Below are 22,701 nucleotides of genomic sequence, written 5' to 3' on the forward strand. Positions count from 1 at the left end.
TGGCCTTAGTCACCGACTCAACATTCCTACCATTTCAAAGTTAGCACGTCAGCATCATGTATTCCTCTTGAATTTTTATCCACAGCTGATCTTGGGTTCGACCATTGGTGATAGTTAGATGAGATTCATTGAGGATGTTGAATGCTTCAGCATACGACTTCGATAGGAGAGCTCCATTTGCATAGGCATCTACCACTAACCTCGTAGCTTCATTCAACCCAATATAATATATCTCTATCTAAATACACTTGGGGATACTGTGGTATGGGCACTTTTGCAAAAGTCCCTTGAACCTTTCCCATGATTCGCTTACAGATTCCCCTGAAAATTGCTGAAAGTTATTGATGTCGTTTCTGAACTTTGCATTTTTTCTCGGTGGAAAATATTTCATAGAAAAAGTTTCTACCAATTCATTCCATGTACTGATGCATTCTGATGGTAGGGAGTGTAGCCATATCCTAACTGTCTCTCAGCGAAAATGGGAACAATTTCAGCCTCAATGCTTCCTTCGTTACTCCCCTGATCTTAAACAAATTACTGACCTCCAAGAAATATCTCAGATGGAGGTGAGGATCTTCTGATTCATGACCCTCAAACTGTCCCACAGTTTGAAGCATTTGAAACATTACGGGTGTAGGCTCAAACTCATCGGCATCTATATCCGGCTCCACTATAGCTGGATTAAAATTATAAAATGCCAGAGTCATGTATGCTCTAATTGCTCTATCCCTGTCATCTGCTAACAGGATAGCATTTAGAGGAAGGGCTGCTGTTGCCCCAACAACCTCTTCCTCATACATGTCCTCAACTACCATATTCAGTGATTGCGAATTCGGATTGCGATTCGTCTCTTCTTGCTCTTGTATTCTGTGCTCATTTCTTCTCATATTAGGCGTTCCTTCATTTTTGTCATCAAGCAGAAATTCTAACCCTTGGAAATCATACATCGACCTACAAAGCAACCAAAATATGGCTAAGGAAACTCTTTACGAACCGTATTCTTAAGCAAAATAACTTAAAGTAAAATAGCTTAGTCTCGAGCAACAGTGCCAAAAACTTGTTACATTCCTACAACCTAGGTGAATGCAAGTGCAAGTGTAGACTATATTCATGCTGATTGTAGTATAAACAAGGTCGAAATTCACATGGACTAAGAATGTTACTTTAAGCATGCACTTAAGAATACCAAGAAAATGCAAATAAAAGATAATCGATGTTTGTACAATTAAACTAAGTAAAATACTATAAAACACAAAAAGAAATTCCAAGAGAGAAATATAGTATTAACAGATGCTGGGTCAAAGAAATGCTGTAGCAAAATAAACAGAACGGGGAAACAGTTAATGGGATGGAACCGGGGGAGATTGTGACATGCTTTCACACGTTCACAGAAGACGCTCTAGCATAAAATTACTACTGATGCTCAAACTGACGTGGTTTCCTTCCGAGACACCCAAATATGAATATTTACAACTTCTGTTGCTAAATACCTAAACATGAAGAACAGTTTATAAGCATGGTTAGGCGGATCTTATCCCTAAGTGTTCGTTCTCTCACGAATAGGAGAAACTCAGATCAAGTGTACACTAAATATTCAGTTGTAGTACCAAATAAGGTCGTCTCCTCAGGGAAAATAACTCATAAAATGGTTAGTAATTTCGAAATACCACACAAGTAAAACAAGAAAAATATATGTTGTGCGTTGATTTGCTGAACTTAAGATGTATAAAGATTTAAACAAAAGCTAGCCAGAACTACTTAGATCTGCTCCTAAAAACAACCAACGAATACAACGAAATGATAAGGGATTACGACTAGTTAAAAGATTGGGGAGGGAAGATTGACATACTGTTTACTCTCAGACTACTACCTAATAGTCCCATAAAACAATGATTACCCAAACCTTCATGGCTCTCCTCCAAGATACCTACACTTGCTCTAACCCAACTCTCATTGTAATTTAAGCAAACAAATAAAGCGGTCTAAAGGTGCTATAAAGTGAACCCCATCCCTGGGTATTCACTGCCCTGTTTCAGAAAGAAAAAGGAAACTATAGCTAACATAAATCAAGCAACTCAATAAGGACTCTCCCGAGCCTCAAGTAAGCTAGCACCCTAAACGAGTTCCGTGCCTCAAGTAAGCTAGCACCCTAAACGAGTTGGCCACACAAGTTTAATGAGAAAGAAAACAAACACAATTCTGTTAAATCAGTACTTCAAAGTTCTAAAGTGTAGCAAGTCAAAAATATTACAGAAACCTTTCAACTCTTCCCCGAAGGTGGGGTTTAGTTCATAATGGAAAGAAGAAAGAGAAGGAAAATGAAAGAGAGGAGTTCTTCGTTGAAGAAAATGAAAATATAGTAGAAAGCTTCCTCAGGTGTACAATATAAATCCTCAACAATCTGTCACCCTTCACCTTCCTCGATAAAGTCCCCACGTCAACACAGAAACATTCCCTGAAATTGATGATTCCAAAAATGAATTGAATCAATCTGTCATCGTGTCTCCTATTTGTCGGCTTCGACCCCCTTTTCCTTAAATACCAGGCCTTAAAACTTAGGGCACCCGCGGGACGCTGTACGAACGTGGTAAAAGAGATGTTAACTTAAAGCAGTTACTGCTTTAGCCTCTACTCTAGAGCATCCAGGTAACTGCAAGCTTCCAAGGTTTGCGCTTCGTTTCTCAGCATTCTAGCAGCAGTTCTTTAACAAGGCAGCATTCTACTCGACCTAAACGCCCTGCTACTCTTTCTGCACAAATCCTTAGTAATTTAGCATTAAATCATATAATTGAGAGCATCTAAGAATTATACATGTAATTTAGGTCCACTATTGGAATTCTCACATTTTTTTGGCCATGTGGACTAGATTCTCACATTTCCGCACATAAATGCCCCTAATTAGCCCACAAAACAATCTCTATTTGAGAGTCATCACTAGGCACCACAAATCTATTAGAAAAGAGTAGCTAACCACAAAAAAAGCCAAACACGCTACCTATATACCCTTCCGAGTCATACAAGATCAAACAAACTAATAAATGTGGCCAGCATAGATCAGTGAGATGAAAATATTATATCAACTCTATTTAACAGCAACAAAAACAGATAGAGAGCCTCTGTTCACAAGCTACACCAAAGGTCTCCCCAAAAAATGGGGTTTAGTTCATGGAGAATGAGAAAAATACAATGGGCAAAGAGAGAAACAACTCATTTGGTGAAAAAGCTTTGAGAAATTCTCTGAAACCTACAGCTCAGTGAGAAACCAGCAGTTCCAGCCTCCTCCCATCGACTTCTTCTTGAAATGGGGGTAGCTTTCCTTGTCTTCAGCACGTTTTGGGACTATTTTCCTCTCTTGGGTTTTTTCCCCCTTGGGAATTGATGAAGAGGCAACCCACATCTTGTTGATTTTATAACTCCCCCAAAAACTAGGGCAAAACTCAGTAAAACGCGCGTTGTACGGACATAAGTGAGAACCCCGCGTGTTACTGTGCTGCCCATAAATTTCTACAGAAAGAGATGCTCCAACATCGGGATGCTCTAACCCTGCAACACTCCGGCATTTCTCCTACTCAGGTTTGACTGTGTTTTGTCAACAGCTCTTTGGACTCAACGTTTATCTCATTCTATGGTTCTCAGCTTTCAATCTTGCATAATAGAGCCGATAATAGAAAGAATTCAGCACTTCCTTAAGCCAAAACATTCTTTGCTCGAGATTTCATCTCATAATTAATTTTCTATTTTATTCAGGATTTTCTCGAGCTAAAATAGACACACATTAACAATAAATTGCACAAAACTTCCCTAATAATGTCTAGAATAGCTCTCTTTTGTAGAGTTATCACACCCCCAAACTTAAATCATTGCTTATCCTCAAGCAAGACTACACTTTACACCCCACAAGAAAGTACTGAATATGCAATGCATCAAATGCTGAACTTAGCTCTACTTACTCGGTTCACCCACAATGCACACAAATTTGAGAGCTCATTCATTCGGCCTCCACCTTGGACAACGAAAGAGAGTAGCTAAGATCTTGCTCTAACTCTAGAAAAGGATATTTTCCTAGGCTTTAGCATCCTCCTACTTTTACTTTCACAAACCTGACCCACCTAGAGACTTCTTTCTCAAACTCCCTTTCACTTGCTTTGAACCGCTAGCTCTTTTATTACTGGATTGAGCTCTCAACTATGGGCTACTAGCTCTTCCTAATCCTGCAGCCTCTAATGATAATTGAGTTTTTTTTTTTAACTGAATTACAGGATTAGAAAGATTCATAATTGTACAAAACTAAGCTAAAAAGTGTTAGAAGCAAAGCGAATGTGCACACCCCAAAACTTAAAAGCTTGCATTGTCCTCAATGCAACTAAAGACAAAGCATGAAAATGCTCCAACATACCCCCAAACTAGTAGCAAAGAAAATATGAGTAGGTGAGAATATTTTTGCTAAGCTGATATGGACTGTGGGTGGGGAAAGAAATGGGCATCTAATAAGGGAGAATGTCCAATAAAGTAATACGAAAGTAGGGCCTGAACCTGGATAGGTGAGGTATTGAAAATTGTCAACTAAGTACTTGTGGCTTATGAAGGTTACTAACAAGGAGATGCTAGGGCTTCGGTACTAAAACCTAAGCTAGGAAACGAGCAAGAACTGTTGCTACCCACAACCAAGGTTCAAAATTTCGCTCGACATGACATCGACATGTTGAGGAAATGTCAACCAAATGTCGATTTTTTTTCTTTCTTTTTTTATTGTGCATTGAATCTCTAAAAATTTGAGAAAATCTATATCCATGGTAGCCTTCTAGTTAGTTGACACTTAAGGAAAATGTTTTTCAAGAAAAAATCTTGACAAAAAATTTTGAATCCAAACCTTAAAAAACAAGAAGGATTTCTGTTCAAAACGTCTTTTATGTTTTGTGTAAATTTAAAGCTTGTGGAAGAGAAAACAGAAAAGTCAAAAATAATAGTAAAAAATTATACGACATTGGTCGTTTTCTATTTTTCTTTTAAAGAAATTAAAGTTTAATTCTTATAATTTTGATTCAAAAAAGGAAAAAAAAAACAAACAAACGTTAAATTAAATTTAACTATAAAAATCTAATAAAATCTTAAAGAAATAGATTATAAACAATCGATTTATAAAAAGACTTAATTTAAATTAAATTTAACTAAAAAATCTAACAAAATTTTAAAGTAACTGATTTAAAAGAAAAACAAATTTAAATGAAATTTAACTCATGAAATCTTAAAACAAACAAATAATTAAAATCAATTTAACTAATTATTATTAAACATTGAAATTTTAAAAAATTTTAATTCTTATCTTTTGGTTAAAAAAACAAATAAAAGAACAAAACAAAAACAAACAAACGTTAAACTAAATTTAACTAGAAAAAAATCTAACAAAATCTTAAAGAAACATATAATCAATTTAAAAAAAAACAAATTTTAAATTAAATTTAACTAACCGAATCTTAAAAAAAAAACTAATAAAGAAAATCAATTTAACTCATTATTATTAAACATTTAAATTTTAAACTAAATCTAATTTTTTAAAATTATTTCATACTTTATATATACACATTAAACTTTAATTTACCGACTCAAATAATATTCATACGGTATACATGATTTTGTTTCAACATTTTCATCGTGACGATATTTCTATAAGTATATTACTTATATGGTTAGATATGATGGTTAGAAGTCATTAGCTATAGGCTAATTACGCTACAATTAAAGTATTATTTACTAATTTAAAAAATTTCCATCAATATCCACTATTTTGGTAAATTTTCCCGAAATATCCATCGACATCGACATGTCCGTAAAATCGAGACCTCGACATTTCCATCGACATCGACATTTTGAACCTTGCCCACAACTGAAGCCTCAACATCGACAAAACTTCAGAACCACAAATGTACATAACATTGACACTACTAGATAAAGCAGAGCATGCACAAGATGCAAGACACACAACATTTACATAAACATTCCTTTTCATTCATTTTTCTCGAGGGGGGGGGGGGGGTAGCTAACCTTGTAAACTAACCTGCTGAAAATTAAACCCAAAAAGAATTCCAAGTAGGAAACAAAATTGAAAGGCAAGGAAATGTTAAATAGCAGCAAGAGGAAACATTTCTTCTTTGGATTCTTCATCAGGGCTGGGTCTTCTTGTTTGAAAACGATGCTTTAGCATCGTAGCTACTCTATCATGATTCCTTTTGCTTTCCGTAGAATTGAAATTAAATAATCTGCTTTCAATTCTTTCCTGAAACAAAAGAGGCAGAAAATACTAATAAACAAAAACTTGCCTAACTATCAATTAAATCACAAATAAAAACAATAACAAAGAACTTCAATCATCACGAACTATAAGGATAATGAAATTGATTTGGAAATTAAAATACTTCCTCTTATATCATTTTTTCTCTCTTCTTTTTCTTCTCTTCTTCTTGGGGGCTATCATCAGCATCAGAAGAACCCTCCTGGCTTGAACTACTCCACGAATATAAAATTGTGATGACAATATCCTTTTAAATTGATTTTGAAGGGAGGAAGTGTGGTGGGGAAGTCACCCCACTCACCACTTTCCCACTTCCCACCATCAAAGGTGGGAAGTGGGAAAACCTCTCGTGGGAAGTGGGGATTTTCCTCCCATTTCTTTCCTCTTTTTTTTTTTCCTTTTTTTTTAATTAAAACAAATTTAATTAAATAATAATTAATTAAACCTAATTTAATTAATTATAAAAAAGAATTATTAATTTATTTTAATTAAATCTAATTTAATTTAACCAAATTAATTTATCACAATTATTTAATTAATTTAATTAAATTAAACTTAAATTAATCAACTATATTAGAATCAAATTATAATATTCATCTTTGTCATAATTTTGAATCCAATTCAAAATTAACTTTATATTATAATGTATCAACATACATTATATTAATTGCATCTCATACAATTAATATTAATTCCTTTTAACCAATTTGAACAATTCAAATTCTTTTCAAAATTAAATGTTCTTAACTATCCTTTACGAGTTAGCAAGGGGATATAATAGACCTACAGATCAGAAGCTCCAACGATACGAGATTAATTGATTAAACTCATTAACCAATTTAATCAACATTCGTTAACTGTTGGTCACTCCACTAAAGACCCACAGCTGCACTCTTCTCACTGTAGAATATTTTGCGTCCACAGATTTTTACCATTAACGGTAAGTTAATCCTTCACGAGTGTTGGTAACCACAGTTGGGTCAAATTACCGTTTTACCCCTAATTACATCTTGTACCTTAAGTATCGATGATCCTCTAATGAACAACCCGATTATGGTTAAACCAGTAATCGGAAGTCCCTCTCGAGCCAGTGAACGAGTGGGGCCCCTTATTCAAGTCCCAGAGTCAGTACTTAAGAGAAAACTCATCTACTTACCCTAAAGTCGGGAATGAGTGAATTCCATCTTGTGTATTTATGTTTCCAACTCCCCACTCGATCTCGTCCCTAAAATGGTAGGCATATTGAGTCGGCGACTCGGGCCACTCTCACCCATACAAATCAAAGGACGAGCCCTAACAGGCAGGAGTCCATAACTCACTCAGGATTGAGATCGAGTTACCTGGTCATCTTATTGAAATATTAATTTATTAGCTAACGGTGTTACAGCTAAAGATGAATTATTTCGCGGTCCGGTCTTATACAAACTCATTGTATAGGATACCCCCTCTCGCATGTCTTCACATGAACGACCTGAATCAAATCATTTGTAACTATTACAAAGTGAGCCGTATCCATAGTGTTACCAGGATAAGGTACCCAACCTTATCCATATACTATAGACCCTTTAGGTTACTACTAGAACATTATCCACCTGTATATCAAATATATACTGTATATATATACACTGTATATCAAATATATAAGCTGTATATTAAATATATACTGTACATCTGTTATATACTGTTCCAGTTACATGACATCACCTTGGATGTTAGTTTATTGGATTTGGGTTAGTGCAATTCTATCAATAACTACTTTATTGAAAGAATATTTGTTTTATGTTTACAAACCACGAGTTTAGGGCATAAAATCCAACAGATTTCTCTTTTGTTCTTCAACCCCAAAACTTGATGCTTCTTTTGGCTTAAGTTCGACCGATGCTCTAGCAACATTATCGTGGATATTCTTATGTTGCAGCTTGTTTGCAGTTTTTTGAATTTGACTGTGAATTTCAATTACTACATTGACTTAGGGCTCTCTTTCTCTTGAAGGGTGGGATTTGATGGAGGAAATGTGTTACAACTCATTGCTGTTTGAGTTTTGCATTGTTATTTCTCCTCCAATTTGAGTGTCTGAATAATGCCCGAGAGAGCTTCATGTGGTCGCTTTCTTAGCACGTCAGCATCATGTATTCCTCTTGAATTTTATCCACAGTTGTTCTTGGGTTCAACCATTGGTGATGGTTAGATGAGATTCGTTCAAGGATGTTGAATGCTTCAACACACGACTTCGATAGGAGAGCTTCATTTGTAGAAGCATCTACCACTAACCTCGTAGCTTCATTCAACCCAATATAATATGTCTCGATTTGAATACACTTGGGAATACCGTGGTATGGGCACTTTTGCAAAAGCCCCTTGAACCTCTCCCATGATTCGCTTACAGATTCCCCTGCAAACTGCTGAAAGTTATTGATGTCGTTTCTGAACTTTACATTTTCGTTTGGTCAAAAATACTTTAGAAAAAACGTTTCTACCAATTCATTCCATGTAGTGATGGATTATGATGGTAGGGAGTGTAGCCATATCCTAGCACTGTCTATCAGCGAAAGTGGGAACAATTTCAGCCTCAATGCTTCGTTCATTACTACCCTTATTTTAAACGAATTATTGACCTCCAAGAAATTTGAGGTGAGGATTTTCTGATTCACACGCTCACAGAAGACGCTCTAGCATAAAATTGCTACTGATGATCAAACCGACGTGGTTCCCTTCCAAGACACCCAAATATGAATATCTACAACTTCGGTCGCTAAATACTCAAACATGAAGAACAATTTATAAGCGTGGTTAAGCGGATGACCTTATCCCTAAGCATCCACAAATCTACTAGAAAAGAGTAGCTAACCACAAAAAGAGTCAAACATGCTACCTATATACCCTTCTGAGTCGTACAAGAGCAAACAAACTAATAAATGTGGCTAACATAGATCAGTAAGATGAAAATATTATATCAACTCTATTTAACAGCAGCAAAAACAGCTAGAGAGCCTCTGTTCACAAGCTACAACAAATGATCTCCCCCAAAAATGAGGTTTAGTTCATAGGGAATGAGAAAAAGCTTCCAGCCTCCTCCCGTAGGCTTCTTCTCGAAATAGGGGTAGCTTCCTTGTCTTCAGCACATTTTGGGACTATTTTCCTCCCTTGGGATCTTTTCCCAAGGTTTGTATAAGTTGTTGAATGTGAGTGGTATCGTTACTAGTGAGAATGATGTCATCAACGTATATTAACATGGTATCAGAACGGGAGGTCCTATGTTCGAACCCCTGCGTTGTTGTTTCCTCCGTTGATATCCACTTGTTGGGCTTTATCAATTATCCAAGCCCACAAGTGAGAGGAGTGTTGAGAATTTATATAAATTTATTAAAGGGAATTTTAAGTAAATGGCTAAATTCTGACGTTTTATGTCCATGTGTTTATAATTTTGCAAATATAACTAAGGGATATATTTGTAATTTTACATTTTTTAGTTTTTTCCCCATAATGCCCTTCCTATATTTTTTGGAATTTACAACTATTTAACGACCCCCAACAAACTTGCTTTTCAATTCAAATATTGTTTCCTACTCCTTTAAAACCACTCAATATAGATTTGTTTCCCAGGGGATTTAATTGATTTGATTTTATATCTCCACCTTTTAAATTTTAGTCTTAAGGTGATCTCCCATATCTTTCCCTGCAACAACAAATTGAACGACCCATGTATCTTACAAGCTTTTCGCTACAACGATAGATTAAGTCTCATCCAAAAATTACTCAGACAAAAAATTTGTTTTAGTGTCGGTAGTTTCTTACACATTAGGTATTGTCATGATTGCAAAAACTTCATGGTATCTACTACCATTGGCTTGGGCATTGATTGAGGTTAGTCTTATTTAATTTTCTTTCTGTTTACTTTTCTCTTAGTTTTATTCAATTTTCTTTCTATCTGCTTCTCTCTCCTCCCCCCCCCCCCTATTCTTGTTGGAGTTTGCAACTTAACCCCATAAATTACTTTCCTCCTCTTTCCTCCTCTTTCCTCCTCAAGTTCTTTATTATAGGTCACAATTGTGCTCACAAATCATAGGAACAAGTTAGTTGTAGAAGACATTATAGATATTGTCTTTGTAGATACCAACATTATCCCAAGATGAAATGCAACACTAGTACAGACCACCACTATAGATATTGATATTGACCTCGAAATGGAAGTGTGACGCCACCCAATGCAGACCACTGTAGATACCGACATTGACCCCAGAAATAGAAGTGTAGACTACTGTAGATACTGACATTGACACCAGAAATAGAAGTGCAGACTACTATAGATACTGACATTTACCTAATAAATGGAAGTGCGACTCTAGTGTAGACCACAACACACCATGTGCATATGTTACTAAAGTGATTACTGTTTGGCAATAGTGAATTCTATACTAATCACATTTCTATGTGATGGTAGATGAGACCAGAACAAATCACTCAGACCATAAGGTGTTTGAGATCAATGATGTGAAAGCATGAAAATTTGTTATAGTATGTGTAGTTTCCTACCCTTGTGATGATTGCAAAAGTATCTACTACCATTGGTTTGGGCATGAACTGAGCTTAGTCTTATTCAATTTTCTTTCTGTTTGCTTTTCTTTTAGTCTTATTCAATTTTATTTTTGTTTGCTTCTCTCTCCCCTTCCCATTCTTGTTGGAGTTTTCAACTTAGCCCCTAAAGTTACTTTCCCCCTCTTTTCCCCTCAAGTTCTTTATTATAGGTCACGATTGTGCTCACAATGATAGGAACAAGTTAGTTGTGGAAGACATTATAGGTATTGACTTTGTAGATACCAACATTTATCCCAAAATGAAAATGCAATAGACTACTGTAGATATTGACGTTGACCACGAAATGGAAGTGTGACACCCAATGCAGAGTTGATGCCGACATTGACCTAGAAATGGAAGTGCATACTATTATAGATACGAAGTGCAGACTACTATGTATTAACCCATTAAATATATTTACCCCTGCCACCTAGAAATTTTAAATTTTAGTTTTAGATTTTAACATAGAAATTTATAAATTTAAACGTTAGTCAAATTTTGAATAAACTTTTATTTAAAAACTGTCAATTTTAAATTAGATTTTAGTGGTTTCAATTTGATTATTTAAAATTGATTCCTATAATTAGGATGCGTTGTTTTTGCAAGTTGTACCAAATAAAATCCCTAAAATTAAGCCCATATAGTCATAGGGTATATTTGTCTAAAATAATATTTAGGATTCTAAAAAATGCCATTTAGCCATTTACCCAATATTTGATATGTTTAGTCATTTTTTAAAACACCTTATTTATTTTGGCTATGCAGTTGTCCCTGAATTAAATTTATCCAACTCATCATCTTAACAATTCTTATAATCTTAAAAATTGTTTGATGGAACCTCACGGATTTTTTACATTGTTACCAAATTGAATGTGTGACACATTTTGTATTGGGATGGTATAATAAACTTGTGTTTTGTAATTAATTTGGCTGAATATGTTAGGCATCCGTATGGTTTAGATTTGGGAAGAAAAGAGCAAATGAGTGGATTTTTCAACTGATTAAAAAAAAGATTTAAGAATGGTTTATGAGATTAATCGAAACTATGCTTAAACAATAGAGAATAAATTAAAAGTATGAGAAGAAAATTAGAAATGAGTCCAAATTTAAAATTCGTTATTAGGTATCCTAATCCGTGATGCATTTTGCATTGAGAGATTATACAGAAAAGTTGGAATTTCGTAGTCGGACTCGGATTGGGATTGGGATTGGGATTGGGATTCCCAAATTTACACAAAATTGATTGATCAGAAGCTGGCTGGCGCCATGCCTATATATATTTCCCCATTCTCACCAATTCCATCTCATCTGCTACCTCTCTCTCTTCCGATCCATATTCATTCTGTTTAACAATCGAAGATGGTGAGCGCCACTGTTGCCCGCAATATCGTCGGCATTGTCGGTAATTTCGACTTCTCCATCATTTCACTGTCACCAGATTAGTTTATTTAAACTTTAACGGTTGGATTTTGAATTATTCTTTGGAAATTTAATTTACTTTTTATTTATTTGCTGTCTCTGAATATTTGCAGGTAATGTCATCTCTTTCGGCCTCTTTTTCTCCCCGCTGTAAGTAACACTACCTCCCGCCATCTCCTTCCATCGTCAGCTTTTTCTTTTAATTACATTACAAGTTTCGCAAATTTGAAAATTCAACAACTTTTTTTAAAGTTCAAACGCAACCGACCAAACTTATAATTTACCCTTACTTTCTATTATTTTCAATGTTTCTCGAGAGTTCTAAACGCATTTATGAATATTGTACGCAGACCAACATTCTTCAAAATCATCAAGAACAAGACCGTGGAAGAGTTCAAGCCAGATCCCTACATCGCAACCGTTCTAAACTGCATGTTCTGGGTCTTCTATGGAATGCCATTTGTCCATCCTGACAGCGTTTTGGTCGTCACTATTAACGGTATTGGTCTTGTTACTGAACTCGCATATTTGGCCATCTTCGTCTTCTATGCTGATAACAAAGGACGGGTAGGTTGTCTTTTCCTTTTACTCATTTTTTCCCCCTTCCAAATCTTTTAGGAAAATTCTATTCCATTATTAATTAGAAAAGTCCCCAAATTCCTGTGTTAATTATGTTTAACTTGCTCTCATTTCAGAAGAAAGTGGGTGTTTGTCTTCTCATTGAAGTCATATTCGTGGCCATTATTGTTCTCATAACCATGCTAGTTTTGCACGGAACTAAAAATAGATCACTGATGGTTGGAATAATTTGTGACGTCTTCAATATCATGATGTATGTTTCTCCTCTAACCATCATGGTAAGTAAATTCCAATCTAATTTTCATGTATCATCGTCCTCCAGTAGATGATTACAATGTTATATATTTCTGTACTACAATAAAAACAAACATTAAAATCTACTGTTTGATTTCTACAGAAAAAGGTGATAGTGACAAAGAGTGTCAAGTATATGCCGTTTACACTTTCATTAGCCAACTTTCTCAATGGTTGCATCTGGACAGCTTACGCCCTCATCAAATTTGATATCTATATGCTGGTATGTGTATTCTCCTCCCTACTCCTAATACAAATTTTTGCAATAATGAAAAACATATTCTTTTTCACTCCTTCTTTCTAGTGTTTACCAAGTTAGAAAGCATAACAATGTATCGATAAGAAGCCTTAAATTTTTATTTTTTCGAATTTCTTTTTGCCTTTTTAGTATTCTTCCATCGATATTTCGTAGATTTTTCTATCCCTAAGTTGGAAAGTTAGGCATTTCTTCTCGATATCAAGCCCTAGAAGCTTTTAATTTGACCAATATTTTAATTTATAAAAACCTTGCAGATAAGCAATGGTGTTGGAGCAATTTCAGGTCTTCTCCAACTAGTTCTATATGCATATTACTCGGTATGGGGTTCAAAAGATGAAGAAAACACTCCGAAGGAACCTAACAAGATTCAACTCTCCACCATGAAAGAACGATGCGAAGTTTAAAGACTCAAATGTTTTTAGTTTTTTTTTTTCTTTTTAGTTCAAAATGTTATTCTTAGTCTACAATTAGATTAGTGAGTCTCTTTTTTTATTTTTTGAAAAAGATTTGTGAGTCCTGTTCTTTATGGCTTGTTATTCAAATAATAATTATTATTTTTTTATTTTCATTTCAGTTTTACCAAAATATTATATTTGTAATGTTTCATTTGATTCTAGATTTTTTAACAATTTATTTCTATACAAATTTGATTTTTTAACCATTTATTTCTATACAAATTTGAGGTGTTGGATTTTTTAAGATGAGAGTTTAACGAGTAGGGAGATAAGTAAAGTTAAAACTTCATATTAAAAATGAACTAAAATACAGTGTAAATTATTACTTAAGCATAACTGTGATATTCAAGTTACATAGTAAACACTAAAATATATATATATAACAATATACCGTTAAAGAAGTGAAAAAAAACTATTGTAAAGAGTAAAAACTATTCAAGTTCAACGATAAATGAAAATGAAAGTAAACATAACCCCTAAACTAATAAAAGAGTAAAATATATAAAGGGATTTCTATATATTATGAGCTTTGGCTGTTATATATATATATAACAGCCAAAGCTCATAATATATAGAAATCCCTTTATATATTTTACTCTTTACAATAGTTTTTTTCCCCATATTCTATCTCATATATACTCAATAAGAATATAGTTCAACTAGTCAAGACAATTATAAAAAACGTCAAATATTTTTCCCGATACAAATTTTTCAACAAGAACTTTGTCACCCTATACAACCTTCGTTCGAGATAGACATTTTCCGACCTAAAATGGTTTCCTGTTAGCGAGAGTCCTTTCAATTACCGTTTAATATTTTTACAAATAAAACCATCCCTTAGCAATTTTTGTTATAATTATAAATTTTTAAAATGCTTGGAACAAAATTGGAAATAAGTATCTAGGTTAGGAACAAAAAAAAAAAAAAATTAAAACCAAATAAATTATACAAAATGCCCCAAACAGACTACAGTTTGAAATGTTTTTGACTTTACCTCAATTTTCTAATTTCCATATGAGACTTACTTAACCTAATTTTATGAACTTCTAAGATAATAAAGAAAATTTGAAATGAACAACATATATGGAATATATTTAGTGTAATTTAGCCTAATTTTATGTTTTGGATATCAAGTAGTATATATTATTTACATGGAAGTCGATTTAAAATATTACTTTTTTAAATTTTGTGTAAAAAAATTATAATTCTAGTTATTAAAAAAATTACAAAAAAATAGAGAGATAGAGAAACCTATACTTAGCCTAATCTTATACCTATTTTTTTTTTTTTTTTGCACAAAAATCTATATTTACTCAGATTTTCTATTCTATAGACTAATATCAAACTATATATCAATAAAATCGTATTTTCTAAGTAAATTAATCTCAAATATAATAGTTTGTTATAAGTTAATAATAGTAATTGATTTGAATGTGTCATATTCGAATTTAAAATTATATTTAGGTTGAATCCTAGCTATTTGAATATCTAACTTTCAAAATATTTCAATCCCTAAATTTAGGTTTTTTTTTTTTTTTTTTTTTTTTTTTTTTTTTTTTTTTAAGAATAGGATAAAACTAGAATGGTGGAAAAGCTTTGAGCCACTATATACAAAATAATTACTGATAAAACTTATTTATATATATATATCAGGGTTTGTTTTTTTAATTTACCATTTTAATATTGATCATCAATTTTATATATTTTTTATTTTTTGAAGTATTAAATCTTGATGCAACATTTAATTACACTAACAAGTAATTATTTAACACGACGTACAAAAGTTAATGAAATATATATATATATATATATATATATATATATATATGTGAGTGTCTGGACCAGCTTGCACGCACCTCAACTAATCTCACCAGAGAACCATCCGACTGTACAACATTTGGTGCTAGTAAACATATAAGAATTACTAATTCCTAAGATAGGTGGCCATCGTAGTTAATGAACTATATGTATGATAGGGAAATTGCGGTAGCAAAAGTCTTTTATGCACACCTGTTTTTTAAATTTTCAAATATTGCAAAAAAAAAAATCACTTATATCAGTAGTATATCATACACTCATATCAGTAGTATATCAAATGTATATCACATACATATTGCACATATACTCATATCAGAATATATCAGATCTACATCACATACATATTGTAAATATATCAGATACTCATATCAGTAATATATCAGATATATATCACATACATATATCAGTAGTCGTATATATTACAGATATATTACAAATACATTATAAATGTATATCGTTTGGATAAAGTTGTTATTTTAATATCAGACCTTCGGTTTTTTTAAGTGCTATATTTGAAAAAACTAAATGTGGTTGCTAATTTGCTAATTTTACTAAACGTTTTTGTCATATTTGCAACTGCGCCCTTTAGGATATAATAATTCCAAGTGGTTCAAAAATATTTGTTTAAATATATTCTACCTATTTGTCCCATCGAAACATTTTGGCCCTACCGACTATCTTATTTCATTCAATTACTAACATATTTCCTTACGTCACTTTCGTTTAAATCATCATTCATTAATCATTCCTCAAAAAAAAAAAATTCATCATTCATTAATCAAATTAATGTGTCGTGTCAACATAATAAGTATTAACAATAGAGACTTGAAAAGTATAAAAAAATCATTAGGGTCCCACATGTTGTACTAAAATATATAATATCATTAGGGTTGGCAACAGGGCGAGACCGGGGGTATCCCCATCCCCATCCCTGAAAATTTTTGGGTCGGGAATCTCCGATTGAGGGTGGGGTCTCCGTAGGGAACCCGTCCCAACCTGTACGAAAACGAAGATGAACAACAAAGTCGAAGGAAGAGAAAAATCGTACGAAGGAAGAACTTCTATTCATTGAATTGATAATTATTACAAGTATTTATAGGAAAAGTAAATAATTCGACCACTAACTCACTACTTAGACCACTAACCCACTACTTAGGTCACTAGCCTTCAAAATCTCTCTAACCGAACACCACAACTTCACTAAGCCACTAACCTATAAACTCTCCCAACATACACATCCACTCTTCCACTAATTCAATAACTTCCCACTATGAAAATAAATATCAACAATAACTCCTAAAAATGTGGAAACACTAATATTTAAACTAATACATGTTTGCACTAATTCTTGACTCTCCCCATATAAAGGCAACAACATTGTGCACTTCTGATTACTTCAACCTTCCTCCATAGGAGTAGTCATTACTTTTGTCTCCCTCATATGAAAACAATAATCCACAACAGCACCGAGTTTCTTCCCCTTTTCAGTTTCTTGACATGGTTGAGGAGTAGAACACTCCAAGCACAAGAAATCAATTTGACATGTAACAAGGTCCAAGCACATTATGTCATAACAAAAAATATACATCATTTCTGAAGATTCTCCACTAGATAAATACTTCGATTCAATATGACCCATTATCTCACAAACTCGAGTGACATAAGTCATGCTAACACCAACCAACTTTACTAGGCCAAAATCGCCAACAATGGCTCCAAAATCTTCACCAAAAAATACATTAGCAACCACAACACCTTGATAAATAATCTTTGGATGAAAACTTTCACAAAAATACTCTAAACTTTGAGTTGTGTCCAATGACACACACCTTTGAGTGGGCCAATCCAAAGTAAGTTCCCCAAGCTTAAGTTCTCGAGGATGGTAGACAACACTAAAACTCTCAAGTTAGAAAGCATCTCCCTCAAGGTTTTCCTTCCATGCAGGTCCTTTCAGCTGACCGAAAGAAACTCTTCGATCAACTTCACATGCAACATCTACAAAGACTCCACATATGTAGCCTTTATAGTTTACCCTGCAGAAAAACAATAATCTGGGCAAAAAACCAAATTTTAACCCAGCAATAAGTCCAGCTATGAGACTAACCTTCAGATTATTTAAACAACTTAAGCTTGTACCATCTTAAAAGCATATGAGATTGTCAACAGAATACCAAGATGAAATACCACCTTGAATTGGAGCCTGCATCGTAAGGGAGTTTTCTTATCCCTAATTCTACTTTTCTGTTGTTTGAGTGTACTTTGTAATTGCTTTGTCTCGTAGATTGTTAGGTTGTAGTTTTTTTTTTCTTATCCAAAGTCAATTTATGTTAGTTAGGTTAGTTTTCTTTTGCCACAAGCCCCGATAAGCAACCAATATGATGGGTCATTGGTCCGGGCTCAAAACCCACCTATTCTAGGCACTTTTCAGTAGCGTTTGGATCCTTTTCCGACCACTTTTCAGCAGCAATTCGAGAATAACTTTTCTGGTACATATCATTTGTTTCTTCCCTCGTCGTCTGCTTACAGTTCACATTCTCCCAATTACCCAACCTTCCCGATAGACTTCTACCCTATTTATCATAAAAATCAATTTTTTCCCCTCCAAAACAATGTTGTCCAGCCGCACCACTCACCTGAACTAGGCCAAATTTTGTTATCATTTAATTATGCTCAAGTTCCCCCACCTATAGTTAGTACTTCTCCCCTTTAATCTCAATTTATGTTTTTAGGAGGGATGCCAATGAGTGTGTATTAATCGGATTCTATGTTTGCACAAAGTCGGAGTTTTGGAATGACATTGAGGCCTCTAGAACCTCCTTTAATGCTTACTACTATATCTACTACCTGACCGCCTTTACCCATTGAAAAATTTATTTATGTGCCTCCTCCTTGTAGTACTCCTAGTAACTCTCGTCTTCCTTTAGAGCCTTTAGTTCAAAATAGAGTCAATGTGAGTGCTGAAAATAAAGGAGAGGAGATCCCAAGCAAAGTAAATTTTGATGATTTGAGGCATCGACAGGAGAGGCAACAAGGGGAACATAAAGAGGGAAGTTCAGGGGTGCGTGGCATGGAAGTTGATGAAAGTTTGAATGTAGAAATTTAGGCAAGGCGCATGAGACCTCCTTCTATTATAGTGGGTGAAAATTCGAGAAAACGCATCGGTTCAGTAGATTTATCTAGTGGAGCAGCAACAAGAAGTACGAAGGATAATTTTCTGAGGTATACATTTAAGGAACGGGAAGTAGTGTTTGAAGATGCCAGAAAGTTGACTAGTCAAATCGTTTAGGCTCATTTTCTCATTTTAGGCTCTAGCGAAGTGTATTTCTCACAAAAGCAGGCTCCAAATTTAATCTCATTTAGTATTTTGGTGTGTCTTTTCTTATTTTTCATGTCGATAATGATTCTTAAGGATTAGATAGACCTTGTTTTCTTTTTGTCCGAAAAAGTCATGAGGCATTTGTGACCAAGTTCTTTTCAATAACACGTTTTCTTTGCTTTTCTTATTTTTGAAACTTAAACTTTTTCAATGTTTTATGAAGTCCTTGTCCTATTTCATTTTGATTTTTGCATTGTCTCCTCAAAAATCTTTTCCCAATGAGGACACTATCTCTCTTAAGTTTGGGGGAGACAGTCTTTTGTTTTTAGAAAGAAAATGTTATTTCCATTCTTGAAAGAACATGCTATTATTGTTTGCGAAAAAGAGTCACTAGAAAGAAAATGCATATAAAATGAATCTTTGAAAGAAAAAAAAAAAGAAAAAGAAAAGAAAAAGAGTTTGCAAATAAAAGAGTCCTCTTTGAGAAAATAAGAGTGGGGAAAAGATTTAAAATTGTGAGAGAAAAAGAAGAGAGGTAAGAAAAAAGAGTGGCAAGAAAATGTCTTTATTTTTATCACTGTAGACACTTGTTGTAGCTTAGGTCGAGTGGCGTAAGCAGCTTTGAGGGTAACAATTGGGTTTAGTGTAACATCGTGCAACCCACCATAGATATGTGACCGATTGTTACTTGAAAGGCCTCTATAAAGCTGTGGAGGAAATCCCCACAGAGGCTAGTAGGCATTCATTTAGTGTTAAAATTTAAGTGAAAATGGAAGCGAGCAAATTCTAGAGCGTTGTCAAAAAGTTTTCATGTTTCGAAAAAGGAAATGATTTTAAGAAACTTTTTATTATTTTGAACTTTGTTGGCTTATGGTAATTTCGCTTTTGAAGATAGGAAGACGCTAAGATTTTGATGATCTTTCCTGAGACACCATATGAAAAGCAAGTCTAGTCTATCCTTAAGTTCGATGTTGTTTATGATTGTTGCATGTGTTTTAAGAGATATAAATTGTTAAGTTTGCTTGGGGACAAGCAAAAGACCAAGTTTGGGGGTGTGATTTCCCTTGTTTAGAAGGGTAAAAAAAAGCTAAATTGGTGTTGTTTTCTAACGTTTTAAACTCAGAAACCGTGTTTTAAGCTTGGTTTAGTGTCAAAAACCTTTCATTTGAAGTTATCTTAGGTTATACATGCATATATGACGTTTTTACATCATTTAGAGTTGATTTCTAACGCAATTTTGTGCAGAAAAATATCGAGCTAGGCGCCTGGCGCCTTCCCCAATCCCGAGAATGCCCTTAATGTAAAACACACGTTTTGGTGTGATTTGAAGCTTCCCCAAGCCCTTCCATGTGTCTTCCATGCATTGAAGATTGCCAATTCAACAACAAACCAACTAAAAGGTGTTTGAAATGGATGGCTCCCCACAAAACTCTCAACCTCCTAACCACCTTGAAGTCCCTATAAATTCAGCAGCTCATTCTCTTCATTCATCATCCTTAAGTGATCATTTCAGCTTTAGACACTTTACTCTTAGCTTTCTTACACTTTTCCTTTTAAAGTTTTGAGTTGTTATTGTTTTAAACTTTATTTATTTCAAGTTCATCATTTATTTTCCAGCTTGTTAGCCTTCAATTGTAAGCTTTGATCTTATTCAATTAAAATTTCAACAAGTTTATTCATCCTCATCTCTCTCTCTCGTTACGAAGTTGTAATCACACAAACTTGTGAATTTGACCGAGTATTGCTCCCCAATCTTGAAAGAGAACGGGTTAGGGTCATTCGGGTTACAACTCCATCATTTTCAGCTTGTTTTAATTCTATTCATCCTTTAATCATGTCGTCTACTTCCATCAACATTAAATTCTGTTTTTCTGTTATTGTCATGAGCTAAATTTATTTTTCCCAAGCCTGGTTATGAATAGTTAGCTAAAGTTTTTAAAATCCAACAAGGAAAATGGCAGTTTTCTCTTCTTTTATCACCTAAGGTTGTTTTCACAAGTTAAAACTTGATTTGGCCAATACTGATTTAACTTTGGAGATAAATACTTTAGACATAAAGATTTCGCTTAGGTAGCCTAGACATAGGACCTCGACCTAAGGTTACGGTTGATTTTTATTAAATTAAGTTCAATTTTCTAATGGACATATTAGGGATGGACTTATACCTTCAAAATCACTTAGACATAAGAAGATGGCGAAGTAAAACTGAAGAAAATTTATGACAGGCGCTTGGCGCCTAGTTGGAAAAAATTGTTGTAGTTTTAGCTAAGTCGAAGTAATTGGGCTAAGTTTATTGCATTGAGACATGCGAGTGGGGGTATCCTATACAATGAGTTTGTATAAGACCAGACCGTGAAATAATTAATCTTTAGCTATAACTGTTGGGTGTGTTGCCTTAAACTTGTAGTTTGTATTATATAAAAATAAATGTATATTCCATAAAGTTTTATTCAATTAATTTGTTGTTGAAACATAGCATTGCATTGTCCAAATCCAATAAACTAAACATCCAAGGTTATTTTAATGTAATCGGGACAGTATATATACTGGGTATATATTTGATATACGGGGTATATATTTGATATACCCCTGATATATGAATGGATAATGTCCCGTGAATAACCTAAAGGGTCTATAGTATATGGATAAGGCTGGGTACCTTATCCTGGCAACATTATGGATACGGCCCACTTTGTAAATGTTGCAGACGACTCGATCCAGGTCATTCGTGTGGAGACATGCGAGTGGAGGTATCATGTACGATGAGTTCGTATAAGACCGGACCGCGAAATAGACAATCTTTAGATGTAACACCGTTAACTAATAGATTGTTATTTCTTAGGATGACCAGGAAACTCGTTCTCAATCTTAAGTGAGTTATGGACTCCTGCTCGTGAGGACTCGTCCTTTGATCTGTATGGGTGAGAGTGGCCCGAGTCGCCGACTCAACATTCCTACCATTTTGGGGACGAGACCGAGTCGGGAGTTGGGACATAACTTCACAAGATGGAATTCACTCCTCCCCAACTTTAGGGGAGTAGATGAATATTCCCTTAAATGCTGACTCCGGAACTTGAACAAGGGGCCCCACCCTCTCATTGGCCGAGAGGGACTTCCGGTTATTGGTTGGACCATAACCGGGTTGTTAATTAGAGGAGTAGTGGTGTTTAAGGAGTAAGATGTAACTCGGGGGTAAAATGGTAATTTTACCCAACTTGAGTTACGAGCACTCGTGAAGGATTGACTCGTCATTTATGGTCGTATATCCATGTACACGAAAACATTATGCAGTGAGAAGAGTGCAACTGCGGGTCTTTAGTGGAATGACCTCTAGTTAACGAATCTAGATTAACTCGATCAATGAGTTTGACCGAATAATCTTGCATCGTTGGAGCTTCGGATCTGTAGGTCCATTAGGTCCCCTTGCTAGCTCATAACGGGTAAAACGAGGATCAAGTTTTTGGAAGAATTTGAATTGTTCAAATTACTTAAGGGATTATATGTATATTGATACATTATAATATATAGTTAATTGTAAATTAAAACTATATATTATGAGAGATATTATTTGAATGAGATTCAAATAAAATTAATATGAATAAGATTCATATTAAAATTATAGGTAAAAAATAATGTGCATAAGATGTACATTAAAACTATAGTTTATACGAGAGAAATGTTTTAGAATATGATTCTA

At 34.2% G+C, this 22,701-nt stretch overlaps 1 protein-coding gene and 2 non-coding genes across 3 annotated transcripts; all 3 read left to right on the plus strand.

The window, feature by feature from the left end:
* The first annotated feature begins 254 nt into the window (after window positions 1–254).
* On the plus strand, window positions 255–361 carry LOC148207915 (small nucleolar RNA R71). The gene has a single exon (XR_015787588.1). It is a non-coding gene; the product is annotated as a small nucleolar RNA R71 (small nucleolar RNA).
* Window positions 362–8,614: 8,253 nt separating this feature from the next.
* On the plus strand, window positions 8,615–8,721 carry LOC148207916 (small nucleolar RNA R71). Its single transcript, XR_015787587.1, has one exon. It is a non-coding gene; the product is annotated as a small nucleolar RNA R71 (small nucleolar RNA).
* A 3,377-nt stretch (window positions 8,722–12,098) lies between these two features.
* On the plus strand, window positions 12,099–13,837 carry LOC148207917 (bidirectional sugar transporter SWEET5-like). Its single transcript, XM_088118205.1, has 6 exons — window positions 12,099–12,266; window positions 12,397–12,433; window positions 12,634–12,850; window positions 12,979–13,140; window positions 13,260–13,379; window positions 13,670–13,837. Exons 1-6 carry the CDS (start codon window positions 12,224–12,226, stop codon window positions 13,817–13,819), a joined length of 729 nt encoding a protein of 242 aa, XP_087974331.1. The 5' UTR covers window positions 12,099–12,223; the 3' UTR covers window positions 13,820–13,837.
* The last annotated feature ends 8,864 nt before the right edge of the window (window positions 13,838–22,701 follow it).

This window comes from Momordica charantia, unplaced genomic scaffold (assembly GCF_013281855.1).
Source record: "Momordica charantia cultivar OHB3-1 unplaced genomic scaffold, Mcharantia_2.0 BLBB01000029.1, whole genome shotgun sequence".
Taxonomy (NCBI): Eukaryota; Viridiplantae; Streptophyta; class Magnoliopsida; order Cucurbitales; family Cucurbitaceae; genus Momordica; species Momordica charantia.

Excerpts from the sequence above, each read along its gene's own strand:
- LOC148207917 (XM_088118205.1), top strand. The coding sequence starts at position 12,224 with ATGGTGAGCGCCACTGTTGCCCGCAATATCGTCGGCATTGTCG. Across the intron at positions 12,434-12,633 it reads GGCCTCTTTTTCTCCCCGCT|ACCAACATTCTTCAAAATCA; the intron begins GTAAGTAACACT and ends TATTGTACGCAG. Across the intron at positions 13,380-13,669 it reads AATTTGATATCTATATGCTG|ATAAGCAATGGTGTTGGAGC; the intron begins GTATGTGTATTC and ends AAAACCTTGCAG.